Source organism: Bos mutus, chromosome 23 (assembly GCF_027580195.1).
Source record: "Bos mutus isolate GX-2022 chromosome 23, NWIPB_WYAK_1.1, whole genome shotgun sequence".
NCBI lineage: Eukaryota > Metazoa > Chordata > Mammalia > Artiodactyla > Bovidae > Bos > Bos mutus.
The window spans coordinates 33,366,515-33,380,762 of NC_091639.1; the positions used below are offsets into that span (position 1 = coordinate 33,366,515).

Below are 14,248 nucleotides of genomic sequence, written 5' to 3' on the forward strand. Positions count from 1 at the left end.
TGGTCGAATTTTATTACTAAGGGGAAGCACTGTGGATGAAAAATGTTGCCTGCCATATCAACAAACAAAAGGGGCTGTAGCCAGCAGACCATCAGCTACTACAGCTGCCCCTGAGGATGAGCCCTGAGGGAACTCAGGAGAGACAGGTGGGCTGCCTGCTGCCAGGCCCTCAGCCGCTGTACCCACCTGGGTGAACCCTGAGGGAACTCAGGATGGGAAAGAACAGGATGCTGGTCCTGGATAGGTCAGGTACATATCAAAGGAATGGTTTCAGTAAGCCTGGACTCTTGCATCTTCCCATACATAGAAAAGTATTAAATTCGTTAAATTGAGATGTTTGGATTTTCTTTAATTAACTAATCTTTTGATGTTCTGACTACCTGATTTTTATTGCAAAACTCCTGAATATCCTGGCTCCTTCCTTTCCTCTTTGGAGCAGTCCCTCGGAGCTGTCTGAGAGGCTGCTTCCCAGGCTTGATTGCTCAGAATGTTCACCAAATAAAACATAATTCTCCAATTTAAAGTTGTGTGTTTTTCTGAGACCTGGAGGGAAGGACCATGTCCCACGTAGACTCAGACCTTGGGTGCTGGCCACTCGGCTCTTCCTTGTGCTTCACCCCTACCTATCAGCTGGACTCAAGCCTCCTGGGAGCATCACTGCAGTGGTTTTGCATTTGTATCTCTGGACTGGGAGCCTCCATTTAAAAAACTATCTTTTTAGATTCTGTTTCAGTCCTTATATAAATTGAAACAAATATCATAATGTTACTACTTGCAGTGCATAGATATGTTTTTATTTTTTAATGCTACTTAGGAAACACTTGCTAACATCTGCTGGATCATGGAAAAAGCAAGAGACTTCCAGAAAAACATCTATTTCTGTTTTATCGACTATGCCAAAGCCTTTGACTGTGTGGATCACAATCAACTGTGGAAAATTCTGAAAGAGATGGGAATACCAGACCACCTGACCTGCCTCTTGAGAAACCTATATGCAGGTCAGGAAGCAAGTTAGAACTGGACATGGAACAACAGACTGGTTCCAAATAGGAAAAGGAGTACGTCAAGGCTGTATATTGTCACCCTGCTTATTTAACTTCTATGCAGAGTACATTGGAATCAAGATTGCTGGGAGAAATATATCAATAACCTCAGATATGCAGATGACACCACCCTTATGGCAGAAAGTGAGTGAAGAAGAACTAAAAAGCCTCTTGATGAAAGTGAAAGAGGAGAGTGAAAAAGTTGGCTTAAAGCTCGACATTCAGAAAACAAAGATCATGGCATCTGGTCCCATCACTTCATGGGAAATAGATGGGGAAACAGTGGAAACAGTGTCAGACTTTCTTTTTGGGGGGCTCCAAAATCACTGCAGATGGTGATTGCAGCCATGAAATTAAAAGATGCTTACTCCTTGGAAGGAAAGTTATGACCAACCTAAACAGCATATTCAAAAGCAGAGACATTACTTTGCCAACAAAGGTCCATCTAGTCAAGCCTATGGTTTTTCCAGTAGTCATGTATGGATGTGAGAGTTGGACTGTGAAGAAAGCTGAGCACTGAAGAATTGATGCTTTTGAACTGTGGTGCTGGAGAAGACTCTTGAGAGTCCCTTGGACTGCAAGGAGATCTAACTGGTCCATTCTAAAGGAGATCAGTCTTGGGTGTTCATTGGAAGGACTGATGCTAAAGCTAAAACTCCAATAATTTGGCCACCTCATGCGAAGAGTTGACTCATTGTTAAAGACTCTGATGCTGGGAGGGATTGGGGGCAGGAGGAGAAGGGGACGACAGAGGATGAGATGGCTGGATGGCATCACCGACTCGATGGACGTGAGTTTGAGTGAACTCTGGGAGTTGGTGATGGACAGGGAGGCCTGGCGTGCTGCGATTCATGGGGTCGCAAAGAGTCGGACACGACTGAGCGACTGAACTGAACTGAGGGAACACTAAATGGTTCTGACCCACTGGGAATGCTTTCTTAGGAGTTTAGACGTCAGTGTTTATCTCCTGGTTTAGTTTATACTGGTGGTTGTGGAAGTGAATTTGGGATCCAAGTGGCATTTTGATTTCAGATAACCATTCTCCAGATAAGCAGTGAAAAAAAAGGTCTGATGAGAAAACCTGGCCCTGGAATGACAATGAATGAACTCTCAAAGCATAAAAAGAGCCAGTCAACAACACGCCCTAGAACCCTAGGCTCTGGAACCAGCTGGGTCAGGCAAGGGGCCAGAGGATTGAGAGCTGAGGCAAAGCTCTACCTACCTTCTAAAGTCAGTCTCCTTAAATCAGCTACTGGCTCACTGTACCTGCTCTTGCTTCCTGAAACTAGGTTTTTTTGTTCTACCTACACCTAGAACATATCCGGTTCATGACTCATGAACTCATATTAGCACACATTAAAAGGACTAGCTTTTCCCAGAAATAAGGATAGTGCCACAGTCTGTTCAGGGAATGGTATATATTATGGTATACAATACAGAAGAGCGTAAGTTTTTAAACCTCCTTTATAATAATACTCAACCATGAGAGGCAGACAGGCAAGACTGTATTAGTTCCATTTTACAGGCAAAAGTAGGAACATTCCTGTATTTAGCATAAGATCTGGGCTATAAACCCTGGGCTTCCACATTCACAACTGCTCTTTTCTCATGACTTTGATACATCATTTTATTTATTTATTTTTGTATTTAGAATGTATTTATTAGCTAATCAATGATAACACTCATTGAGAACAACACAGGATTAAGAATAGCTGTTGGAATCACACTTTTGAAGTATAAGGTTACAGTCTTCAGATGTCTTCTGAGCAAAAAATCTTTTAAAAAATGAATGTTATAGTCTAGCAACATTTTAAATAATTTTTTCACTTCCTTATTTGTAAAACTCAAGAGTGGTCTTATTCTTTTTTTTTTTTAATTTTATTTTATTTTTAAACTTTACAATATTGTATTAGTTTTGCCAAATATCGAAATGAATCCGCCACAGGTATACCTGTGTTCCCCATCCTGAACCCTTGATACATCATTTTAAATAAGTCTGACTTCACTGTGCTTTACAGTATGAGTAACATCTATTCCTGGCAGGTTAACTCTTGAGCCAATTAACAAATAAAATTCATATTTTATGGCAAGAGAAGAAAAATTTTAACCAAAAAATCTCTGCCCTTTCGCCTCCTCTCTCCCTGCACTGTGCATTATGTACCTGCATTTTGCATCAAAGCCTTCCCTGTTGGTCGAAACCTTCCCCATCAGTCGCAATTGCCACTCAACAGTAAAGAGCAACATTCTTCTAAAACAACTCCTTAAAGGTAATATTCCTTCTTGATAAGAGGTTACATGGTGCTCAGATCGGGACTATGTAAATTGTCAACAATATGTCATTTAATGTACAGCCCTGTATCTCAAAAACTTATATAACTTCTTACGGGCATAATAGTTCTGAGAGCTTTCTGAGATGCTCTTTCTGGATTATAATTCTCAAATTTGGCTCAAATAAAAGCTTAAGTTTCTTTTTTAGATCTATTTTTCATTTCATTAATATATGCTTGGTGTAGGCTATCAGAGATTCCTGCCAGAGGCTACCTGGGGTCCACTCAGAACCAGCGCTTCGTACTGGCATGGGCCCATTGAGCCCCACCAGCTTCTCAACACTCCTCAGTTCTTGATAAGTTCTCCTGATACTCAAATCTCATTGTCTGGGTGTTGATCCTAAAATTTTTATTTGAGCTGGTTTTAAGACTTGCTGTCTTTGGGGCACTGGTGCATTTCCTAGGAACTTAGGGGTTCTGGGCAAGAGGACCAGGGAAATGTGTGGCTGGGTTTTTGTCAAATTTGGCTTAAATTGAAAAAAAAAAAATGAGTTGATACATGGTCTGAATAAAATTTTACTAGTGAAATCAGAGACTGAATTTCTCATCTCCAAAGAATAAAGGGACATTTTACTCCTTCCAGTTACAAGTTACTCTTAGATGACAGAGGATCTCCCAGAAGTGTCGTAGGATCAGTTTTCATGACCTGTAGCCGTCCCATAAGGAAACCCCACTGTGATCATCAAGTAAGTACTGCTTATCTGGGGGCATGACAGAGGCTGATTGCCTGGTGCTTCAAGCACTCATGACGGTGTCAATGAGAGAAACTGAGCCAGGAATTCCCTGATGGTCCAGTGGTTGGGACTTGGCGCTTTCACTGAGCTCCAGCAAACTGTGTGGTGAGGTATCTCCAGATCTTGGTAACTAGAAATTAAACCAAATTAAATTACAAGAATTCATTTGCTATCCAGGTCATTTCAAATAGGATGAAATACCAGAACATTAATTGTTGGAGAGGTCTGTTCTTAAGAGAGGAAAACTAACACACAAGTTTGTCAATCAGGAAATGCTGATCTCACAGCAGTTTACAATTACTTGCTTCTTTGTTTTCACTGGAGATTTTGTGTGTGTGTGTGTGTGGCCATACCATGCACGTCAGGTGGATCCGAGTTCTCTAACTAGTGATCAAACCTGTGTCCCCTGCAGTGGAAGCTCAGAGTCAACCACTGGATCACCAAGGAAATCCTAAAATTTTAAGGTTTTAAGGTTAAGAGTTATAAAGGAGACATTTCAGGATACAAGGAAGGTAGGATGTGTGTTTTCAACAAAGAAAAGTATAAGGAATGAAAATGCATTTTGTTAAAGGGAAAAAAAAGGTGGTGTCCTAGAGCTGGTAGTTTCTTTACAGATAGAGAAATTCATGGAGGTTTGTTAAAAAGGACATTGTGAGAGTTTTGTGCACGGTCAAGACTGGCTAAGACTGAACTTAATTAAGAAAAAGTTTTAAAGTGGTACAAAACCTGAATTTGGCCTTCTAAGAGGACAGATTTTTCTTAAAATACTGAGCTGCTTTTGTCAGTAGATTAGGAGTTTGTGTTTGAGTGGCCTGACTTCGCCATCGAGGTCTTTCGCTGTTGCTTTGGTCAGGCGAATGGGAATTCACAGTGACCTGTGATTCTATTTGACCAAGTGTTGTTTTTTTTTTTTGACCAAGTGTTTTAAAACTTTTGATACTTTTGACCTTTCCAAAGATCAAATTCTAAGTGAAGTTTGTTTGACCTCTCTAGCTAACTTTGAGGTTTTCCTAATTGTCCCTGGAGCACCTCAAAATACTTATTTTCTTCCCATTTCAGAGGAATATTAAACTGATTAGACTTATTTGGTATGTTAAGTGAGAAGCATTGTTAAACAAGTGGTGATAAAACTTCTTGGGTTGTGTCCTATGGGTAAACATTTTTAATAGATATATACTAGAAATTATAAGGAACTTGTAAAATTCTCGTGTGACCTGGTGATATCAGTCATAGATTAGTGTATATCACAGCAGTCAGTAATCAAGTTGCTTGTAATTACATTTCAATTGCAATGTAATCAAAGTCTTTAACCTTGACTTTTAAAGTTTTTGTCATATATAGCTAACAATATGGTCAGTTAACCACTTATTTAGTAGAAACGAGGGTAATTTTAGAAAGAAAAAGATTGTTCTCAGTGAACATTCTAGTTTTGTTAATTGAAGTATTTACTAAGACTCACTTCCCAGACAGCTCCTTGTAAGTTTAGTTATTAAAAAGACACTGTTTCTGAAGTCTATCACCATAATCTAACTTTGGGGTTTTTTGTTTGTGTGCGTTTGTTTGGGGTATAGTTGCTTTACAACAGTAATCCAACCTTGGATGAAGACTGGATTCACCATCACCTGCAATCAGGATATTATTCATACTGGAAAAGACATGGGATAAAGGATTCCTTAAAGCCATGTTAGAAGGCCTTTCCTGAATGAACTGAAACTCTTGTTTTGACACCTGATGTTAAGACCAGCACTACCAGACCATGGTGAGAAGACATCTGAAATAAGACAGCTGACCCAAGATTGTATACTATTTTGACAATTGCTTGTAGTTTTGCTTAGGAATCAAATGTATTTCTTGGGCTCAAACACATCCAAGTTTCAAAACCCAATTATTTTAAGACAGTCTAGCACTGCGCAAGCTGTTACACTGCCAATATCACTGAGACCCTTTCACCAGCCAATTAACGATGCCTCTCCTGCCATGCTGTTGTCGCGTAGTCACTAAGTTGTGTCCGACTCTGCGACCACGTGGACTGTAGCTCGCCAGGCTCCTCTGTCCAGGGGACTTTTCAGGCAAGAATACTGGAGTGGGCTGTTGTTTTCTTCAATGGGGGGATGCATTGGCAGGCAGATTCTTTACCGCTAAGCCACCAGGGAAGCCCTAACAGTTGTGGCACATAGGCTTAGTTGCTCCATGGCATGTGGGGTCTTCCCAGACCAGGGGTTGAATCCGTCTCCTGCAGTGGCAGGTGGATTCTTTCCGCAATACATAATCCTTTATATTAGTGTCTGGTATATCCTACTAGGACCCAGGAAATTCTTGGTACACTTTATGACCTCAGCTCTCCCCAGGCTGGTTAGGGGGATGCACGGTCACGTTTTCCCTGGGCTCCAGGATGCTCACAGGCAGCCCGAGGACAGGCCCTGCAGCTGTCCGTCTGCCTTCAGTGCAGGACGCTGGCTTCTGTCTTCCAGTGACAGAACCATCTGGCCATGGTATTTGTTCCCTCATCTTAAGACCCATGAAGAGGCAAATTTCTGATCTGACGTTCAGATGTTTGAATGACTTGAAACTAGATCACATCTGTAGTTTTCTATAAAATAATGGACATACAAGGAAAATTAGCTCAAGTCCCTTATTGGACAATATAGAATTGACTGTCAGTCCCTGACGAACGTTCTGCTAGCATAACCCCGAGAGAACCGGGCAATCAGGACCTGGCATCAAGGGGCCTGATGGCCCTGCAGCAGGCAAGCAGCCATCCCTGCTTTGAGGGACCCAACACTTGGTCACCTAACACTTTCTGTCAAAAGATTAAAGATCAACAGAGGGAAACTGTGAAGTATACACCTTTCGGCAAGACTTGTAAGTGTTTTACTTGGCTGAGCCGGATCTTCCACATGGGGTCTTCCATCTTTGCAGCATGCAAGCAAACTTAAGACATTTGGGATCCAGTTCCCCGACTAGGGATTGAACCCTGGCCCCCTGCGTTGAAAGCGGAGTTTTAGCCACTGGACTAAGGAAATCTCCAAAACAAGAAACCTTCTCTGTGGCCTTCTCTCTCCTGCCACTGTGCATTTGTGTCTAGCTGCATTATGCACTGACCAAACTTTCCCCATTGGCAGAAACTTCCACCCCACCATAAAGAGCAATATTCTCCTAAGACAAGCCCTTAGAGGTAACATTCCATCTTGATAAGGGGCCCCATGGCACTCAGGTCTGTATCAGCTGTCAATGTTGTTTGATGTATAGCCCTCCTCTCTCAAAAAATTTATGTAACTGTCTTCACTTCTAATGGGCAAAACAGTTCTTAGAGCATTCTGAGATGCTCTTTCTGAGTTATGATTCTTAAATTTGGCTTGGATTAAGTTTTCCACTTCTTTTTAGATCGACTGATTAATGGCACAGGGGCTCAGCATTCTACCATATTGTAGGAAACATCCACTTGGCTTGAAAGGGGGAAAAATAAACCCTGGTAAGCTTTGGTCTTCCCACAGGGCACAGAACCAGAGGAGGCTGCAAGATCACAGCCTGTGTGACCAATCCTGATAGCGCAGGACTTCTTCACATAAGGTCCCTGGGTCCCTGAGAAGGATCTACAAATATCCTAAACTTCCAAGAAAAAACCGGAGTGTATGTTTTTCTGGGAAAGGGCCCTTCTCACAGATCCAAGAGCAGGTTAAAATCCTGAGCTAGAGAAAATCACTAAGCCAGCTGCAATGCTAAGACACTGGATATACCCAGAGCCAGCCCGAGAGCGTGCCACACCGTCACTGAAGTTAGAACATGAACTTGCGGGAGAGACAGCCAAGCAGTTTTTGTGTGCTTTCAATTTTAATTTCAAGTTCGAATTTAACTCGATTCTAGCTTCAGGTTCTTCCAAAAACAAGGCCCCAGGAAGCCAAGGTTCAGCATGCTCCTGGGCTTGGTCCACTGCCGTCTGCATTCATAGCTAAGTGTTCAGTCACCAACAGTAACGCCCAGGATGGACGTGACAAAAGAGGACGTCCTCCTCCATGGCATGAGCCTTCTACTGGTTTCAGAGCTGGACGGTGGTCATCACAGAAAACACAAAGAAACTCTTCCTTGGAACTGAGGTGGGATGCAGTGCCTGCTGGGAACATCACCATGTTTCCCCTAGCCCTTTCCTCCAGTTTCTGAAGATATATTCTAGCAGAAAGCAATCTTCCTTGAAGATGCTGAACAATCCCATGAAACAAAAACACACGCTTCCAGTGCACTGTTTTCAGGTACGCTGAGGAAGAAAAAACAACTTCATTAATACAGATGTACTGGAACCCTAACCTAAGCGTAACCACAACAGTAAAAGTTTTCAAGAACTAAGATTCCTTCAACAGAGGAAGGAATATCCTTTTTGAAATTAGTTTTTTATTCTCTCTCCATCTCCAGCTAAAATGAACATAACAACACAGAGGGTTTTCTGGTCACTCAAGTGTTTTCTATCCTGTAACTCTTGAGATACACACAGCCCCACGTCCTAACCAGGCACTCACTGTTTCAAGTATCTCCATCTGCTACATTTGTGAGTACCAGCCACCTCCCACCCAAAGTTATTCTCATACACTTGTAAATGCAAGATGACCTTTCAGGGGGCAAGGCCTGGCCCACTGAGAGTCCACCAAAGGGCAGTTTCAGCCCCACCTCACCTGGGTTTAGTTCAGCTGCCGGATGAGCTCATTGATGCGTTCACCTCGATAGCCTGGTGAGCCCACTTCCTTGAGGAAGCCCACTCTATTCTTGGTAGCGTGACGGGCCACTGAGAGTTGGAAAGGGCGTAGGAACCTTGAGATCTCCAGGAAATTCTTCCCCGGGAAGGCAATTTCATGAATGAGGTCTTCCAAGCAAATGACATCAAACTTCCCTAAGAAACAAGGTTCAGATTTCTGTATCTAGCACTTTTCCAGCACATACCACGAGGCTCTGATATGCCAGAGCTCAGCACTCTGGCAAGTTCTGGGGACCCTTTCTGCCGACTCCTCAGACGCTCACTCACCCAGGTGTTCCTCAATAACTGTGTTGTCTGTCAGAGGGATGACCTTGTTCTTGACCTTCGCTTGTCCACGTTTCAAGATGAGTTCCCGAACAGACTTCAGATTTGGAAATCTATGTGAGGCAGAACGAAGCTCAATCACAGTGCCGCCCTGCCCCTGGCAGGCTGCACCACGATGGCAGAGCAGTCCTGTAGCCTGGCTAAGGAGTCTCCCAACCCCCTTCCCCAGGAGTGTCCTCAACACACGGCAGCTGGGATACTTGGGAAGCATACACCCAAAGGAGGTGGAAAAAACCCACACAGCCCAACTACTATGTAATTAGAAATTAAAATTTACAGATACAAATCTCTTATCTTACTCAGCCTTAATCTACAGCTGACCAAGCCCTACCACAGCCCTGTTCAAACCGTTATGAGCTGTACCAATAACCCCTGCTCTACCTGCTCCATGTTCCAAGGTTCTTAAGGCTAGCAGTTGACCCCTGACGACTGTGGTCGTGGCACGATGTTCCCCTGACTCAGCAACAGTGCTGGAGAACAGTACCCTGTGCACCCAATGTTCTCAGCATTCTCCAGTATAATATAATGTGAATTCACACAAAAACCACACTCACCCCCAGGTCACATAAGGTTCCACGATACGAAGCGTCTTTATGGTTTCAGGGGTCACCTTCACAAAGACACCACTGAAAATCTTATTCAGGCGAAGTCTGGCAATGGTCCTTTGCACCAGTGAACTCACCCCATTAATCCTGAAATGAACAGCAAAGTCAGGCTCTGCCCAGCAAGCACCATCAAGTGTGTGCCACTAATGGGCACCCAGAGGGCAGGACAGAGCATGACTTACAGAGTTAACTGAGTGGGAAGCAGCTATGTAAACAGATCACTCACCACGCTATGTGGAGCAACGCCCGAGGCGCTAGAGGGACAGAAATGGTCCCTGGACTTGTAATGGGGAGGGCTGTATTTGTCAAGCTAAGGACAATGGACTTGTGTCTGTGGGTATTAAAAGCTAGAGAAGATTTTAAGTAAAGGAGACGTAACCAGATTTGACAATCACCGAAGAGAGCTTATAAAACAGAAACAAGAAAGTGACACCAAAGTCTGGGAAGTTTACCTAGACAGCTGATGTGATAGTCCAGGAAAGAGATCATGGGCAATGAAAGCCAACTACACTCTAATTTAAAAAATACAAATAAAAGGCAAAAAGGAGAAGAGATTATGGGCAAGGGCAAGGATAGGAGGCTCACACATACTTAAAACCCACAGGTTTCTGGCACTTTCCTGGTGGTCCAGTGGCTAAGACTGTGCTCCTGATGCTAGAGGCCCAGGTTCAATCCCTGGTCAGGGAACTAGATCTCACATGCCACAGTGAAGATCGAAGATCCTGTGTGCTCAAACAGACCTGCTGCAGCCAAATAAAAACAAAACTCCACGTTTCTGACTTGGATGACTGGGTATGAAAGGAAGAGCTAACGCTGTATGTGCAGGTAGGAATGGGCAAGGTTATCGCTGAATGTGAAACAGCCCTCCCCAGCACTGACTATGCACCATCTGCTGGACCCTGGTTCAGTTCCTAAGAAACCACCTTGATCCTACACTTGAACTTGCTGCATCTCTGCCTGGAAAGCTGCCCCCCAAACTTTTCATGTGGGCAGGCCGCAGCTTCCTGCTCCAAGTGTCCTAAACCACCACAGATCACACTGTGGCCACCGTGTCCTAACTCCAGCACTTTGCCTTCACAGCAACTAGTGTACTTTCATGTTTGTTTCCTTAATGTCAGTCTCCCTAACATATTTATATATATTTTGGCTGCACCTTGTGGCACGTGGGACTCTTGGTTCCCTCACCAGGGATCAAACCTATCCTCCTGCAATGGAGTGTAGAGTCGTAACCACTGGACCACCAGGAAAGTCCCAATCTCCGAGTCTTTTTTTAATGTGACTAACTTTAGTAGAAGTCTGTATTGAATTTGTTACAGTATTGCTTCTGTTTTATGTTTTGGTTTTTTGGCTACAAAGGCAGGTGGGATCTTAGTTCCACTGATCAAACCCACAGCCCCTGCATTGGAAGGTGAAGTCTTAACCACTGGACCTCCAGGGAAGTCCTCCAGTCTCCCTAATTTTGAAGACAAAATCTGTTTTGCTTAGCCCAGAATTCCTAGCACAGCTTGCCTTAAGGGCTTAAATCTCATCTCCCTAAAAAGGGCCTAAAGCTGAACCAACAGTTTCCCCAGCCTCATGGAATCCCCCAAGTTCCCTACCTTTCAATGCGGACAACAAAGGCCAAGGAATGTTTGTCTGGCACTTCCAAGCCATGAGGTTTCACTGTTAGCCGTCTGAGTCGCACTCTGTCCCGTAGCTGCCGCCAGGAATCATGTACAAACCATTCTAGTCGCTTAAACTTGACTTGTTTTCCTTTCCTCTGCTACAGAGAAGGCAGACCACCATCACCATTTTTTGGCCTCTGTAGTCATCTTTTTCTTTCACAATGCTAATTCACTAGTCACTATTCACAGAGCTTATTTCCCCTATCCTCTGGAAGGGGGCACAAACAAACATCCTGCTTTTATTTTTTTTAATTTATTTTTACTTATTTTCTGGCTACATTTCAGCATGCAGGATCTTAGTTCCCTAACCAGGGATTGAACCCGTGCCCCCTGGGATAGAAGAGAGAATTCTTAGCCACTGGAATGCTAGGAAGTCCCCTCTATTCTTATATAATTTAAAAACAAGATTGACAAGAAAGAAGTGAAGCTGAGAAGCCGTGGGAACTATTGGGAAAAGTCCCCGATAAACAAACAAAAAACCCAATGTACATGCTGTCAGCCCATGAACAGAGGAGCCTGGTAGGCTGTAGTCCTTGGGGTCCCTAAGAGTCGGACACGACTGAGCGACTTCACTTTCACTTTTCACTTCCATGCACTGGAGAAGGAAATGGCAACCCACTCTAGTGTTCTTGCCTGGAGAATCCCAGGGACGGCAGAGCCTGGTGGGCTGCCGTCTATGGGGTCACACAGAGTTGGACGAGACTGAAGGGACTTAGCAGCAGCAGCAGCAGCAATGTTTACCATCAAGTGTTTAGGGATCCTAACACTGTGTTAGGCATCATAAACTGCCTCCAAAATGTATTTCTCCAAAATCATGTAGCAAATAGCAAAAATTGTACAAAACTGGTACATTAAAAATCTTCCAGGTACAAATTCGGGTCTCTCAAATCACTTGGTATGAATCCGGAACTCTGCAATTACTTTCTTCCTCAACAACTCAAATCCAGTACTTTGCCCGTGGAAAGTGTTTGATACATTTTTTGCTAAACAAAGACAAGAAACCAGTATCAGGTATAACCCAACCGATGGGGGAAGGGGCCATCGGTACCAAGCCTAGTTCAACACGTGCTGGATACAACTCAAACACAAACTCTAATTCCCTCCACCTGGTTCCCACCATTACCTCCTTCCTTTGCAAAAGCGCCTGTTTTGCCTGGGTGGCTTTGAGGGCCTGATACGCCTTCCTCTTTTTCAAGAGATTCTCTGGAACCAAAGGGATCTTTCTTCTTGGCCTAATACAGAAAATGGAGACCAGCGATAGTACTTAAGAAACAAGTATGCACCAGATTTCCAAAAGATATCCCGGGCCTAGGGAAACACTATCTTCAAATTCGTAAGGGCTATGGCCCTTCCGAAATCTGGTTTCTAACACTAGCCCTCAAAATGGACCCCTCATATTTCCTAGGATCCAAAGACTTAAGTCACGAAGCCCACAGCCACTGGTCCTCATATACGTCAACAGAGCTAATGCTGCCACAGCTTTATAGACACTATCAGCGATGAGATTCCGCTCCGTGGAGTTGGGTCGCGTGCAGACCCAGCTACAGTGGTAACACTTAAGCACAGTTGGGGGAACCCAGCCTGCTCTCAGCTCGCTGCCCGAAAGTCAATCCTCGCCCGCTTGAGATGACCCGAGCTCCGCGGCGGCCCCCTTCGCCCACCCACACCAACCCGTACGGCGCCTCACTCCTCTTTCTGTAATCTGGAGCCTTTCCTATTCTCTTCTTTCAGTCCACAAGTACCCTTATTTTCCCCCAGCGAGAAATAAACACCGTGGATGGCACCGGATGCTCAAGAAGCCACGCCAGAGATACACCTCCCCGAACACTTACTCTTCCTCCGCCATTTTTCCAACGCTGCAGCTACTACTCATGCGCAGTTCCACCCCGTAGGGCCGAGAGACGCCTCTCTATGTTTACTCTAACCATAGAGACGTCTACTCTAGCTCAAGGCAGGGCGGCCCGGGCCGTCTTAGTAGTAGTAAACCGCTGAGGTTTTGCTAGCCTTGATTCCCGCCAAAAGTTACACAAAGCTTCCTTCGCACTTCTTGGAAGCTTTTCGGAGCCGTGTCATCTTCAGAATCCAGTCCTTTCCATTCTAAGTGTACTCGCTTTACGCTGGAGGCCGGGATGTAAATAAACATCGAGACGCTTCCCACAACGCACTGACTTCCGGTGGAGTGTGGGCGCTGGGCCTCCGGCTTCCGCTCGTTGCGCTACGCGTCTGCGTGGCTGGGTGGGTAGAGCTGGGACTACGGCTTTGGCGCTCTCTTGTGGGTAAAGGTGAATAAGAACCACCTCGGAGAAAGCAGTGGCACCCCACTCCAGTACTCTTGCCTGGAAAATCCCGTGGACGGAGGAAGGCTGCACTCCATGGGGTCGCTAGAGTCGGACACGACTGAGCGACTTCACTTTCACTTTTCACTTTCATGCATTGGAGAAGGAAATGGCAACCCACTCCAGTGTTCTTGGCTGGAGAATCCCAGGGACGGGAAGCCTGGTGGGCTGCCGTCTATGGGGTCGCACAGAGTCGGACACGACTGAAGCGACTTAGCAGCAGCAGCAGCAGGATGGTGGAAAAACGCAGCTGTGATTCCGTCGGCCTGGCTCCGTCAGTGGATCCCTGAGCAAATTCTTTGACCCCTGTGTCCCTGAGTTCCTTTTTCCCGTAGATAGACATAATGGAGCTTGCCTTATTACTAGCCTCAGGCGAGTTATGTGAACTACTCCATTTAAAGCTCTTAGCACAAAGTCTGGCGCTAAGCGAACTTTAACACTATGTTAATTGTTCCTGGTGCTGATACGAAA

The 14,248-nt window shown here is 44.6% G+C and overlaps 1 protein-coding gene across 1 annotated transcript; it reads right to left on the reverse strand.

The window, feature by feature from the left end:
• Positions 1–6,948: 6,948 nt before the first annotated feature.
• On the reverse strand, positions 6,949–13,570 carry RPL7L1 (ribosomal protein L7 like 1). The gene is made up of 7 exons (XM_005900130.3): positions 13,274–13,570; positions 12,565–12,673; positions 11,376–11,539; positions 9,727–9,864; positions 9,116–9,225; positions 8,769–8,983; positions 6,949–8,356 (listed from the first exon to the last, which is right to left on the reverse strand). Exons 1-6 carry the CDS (start codon positions 13,312–13,314, stop codon positions 8,775–8,777), a joined length of 771 nt encoding a protein of 256 aa, XP_005900192.2. The 5' UTR covers positions 13,315–13,570; the 3' UTR covers positions 6,949–8,356; positions 8,769–8,774.
• Positions 13,571–14,248: the final 678 nt, after the last annotated feature.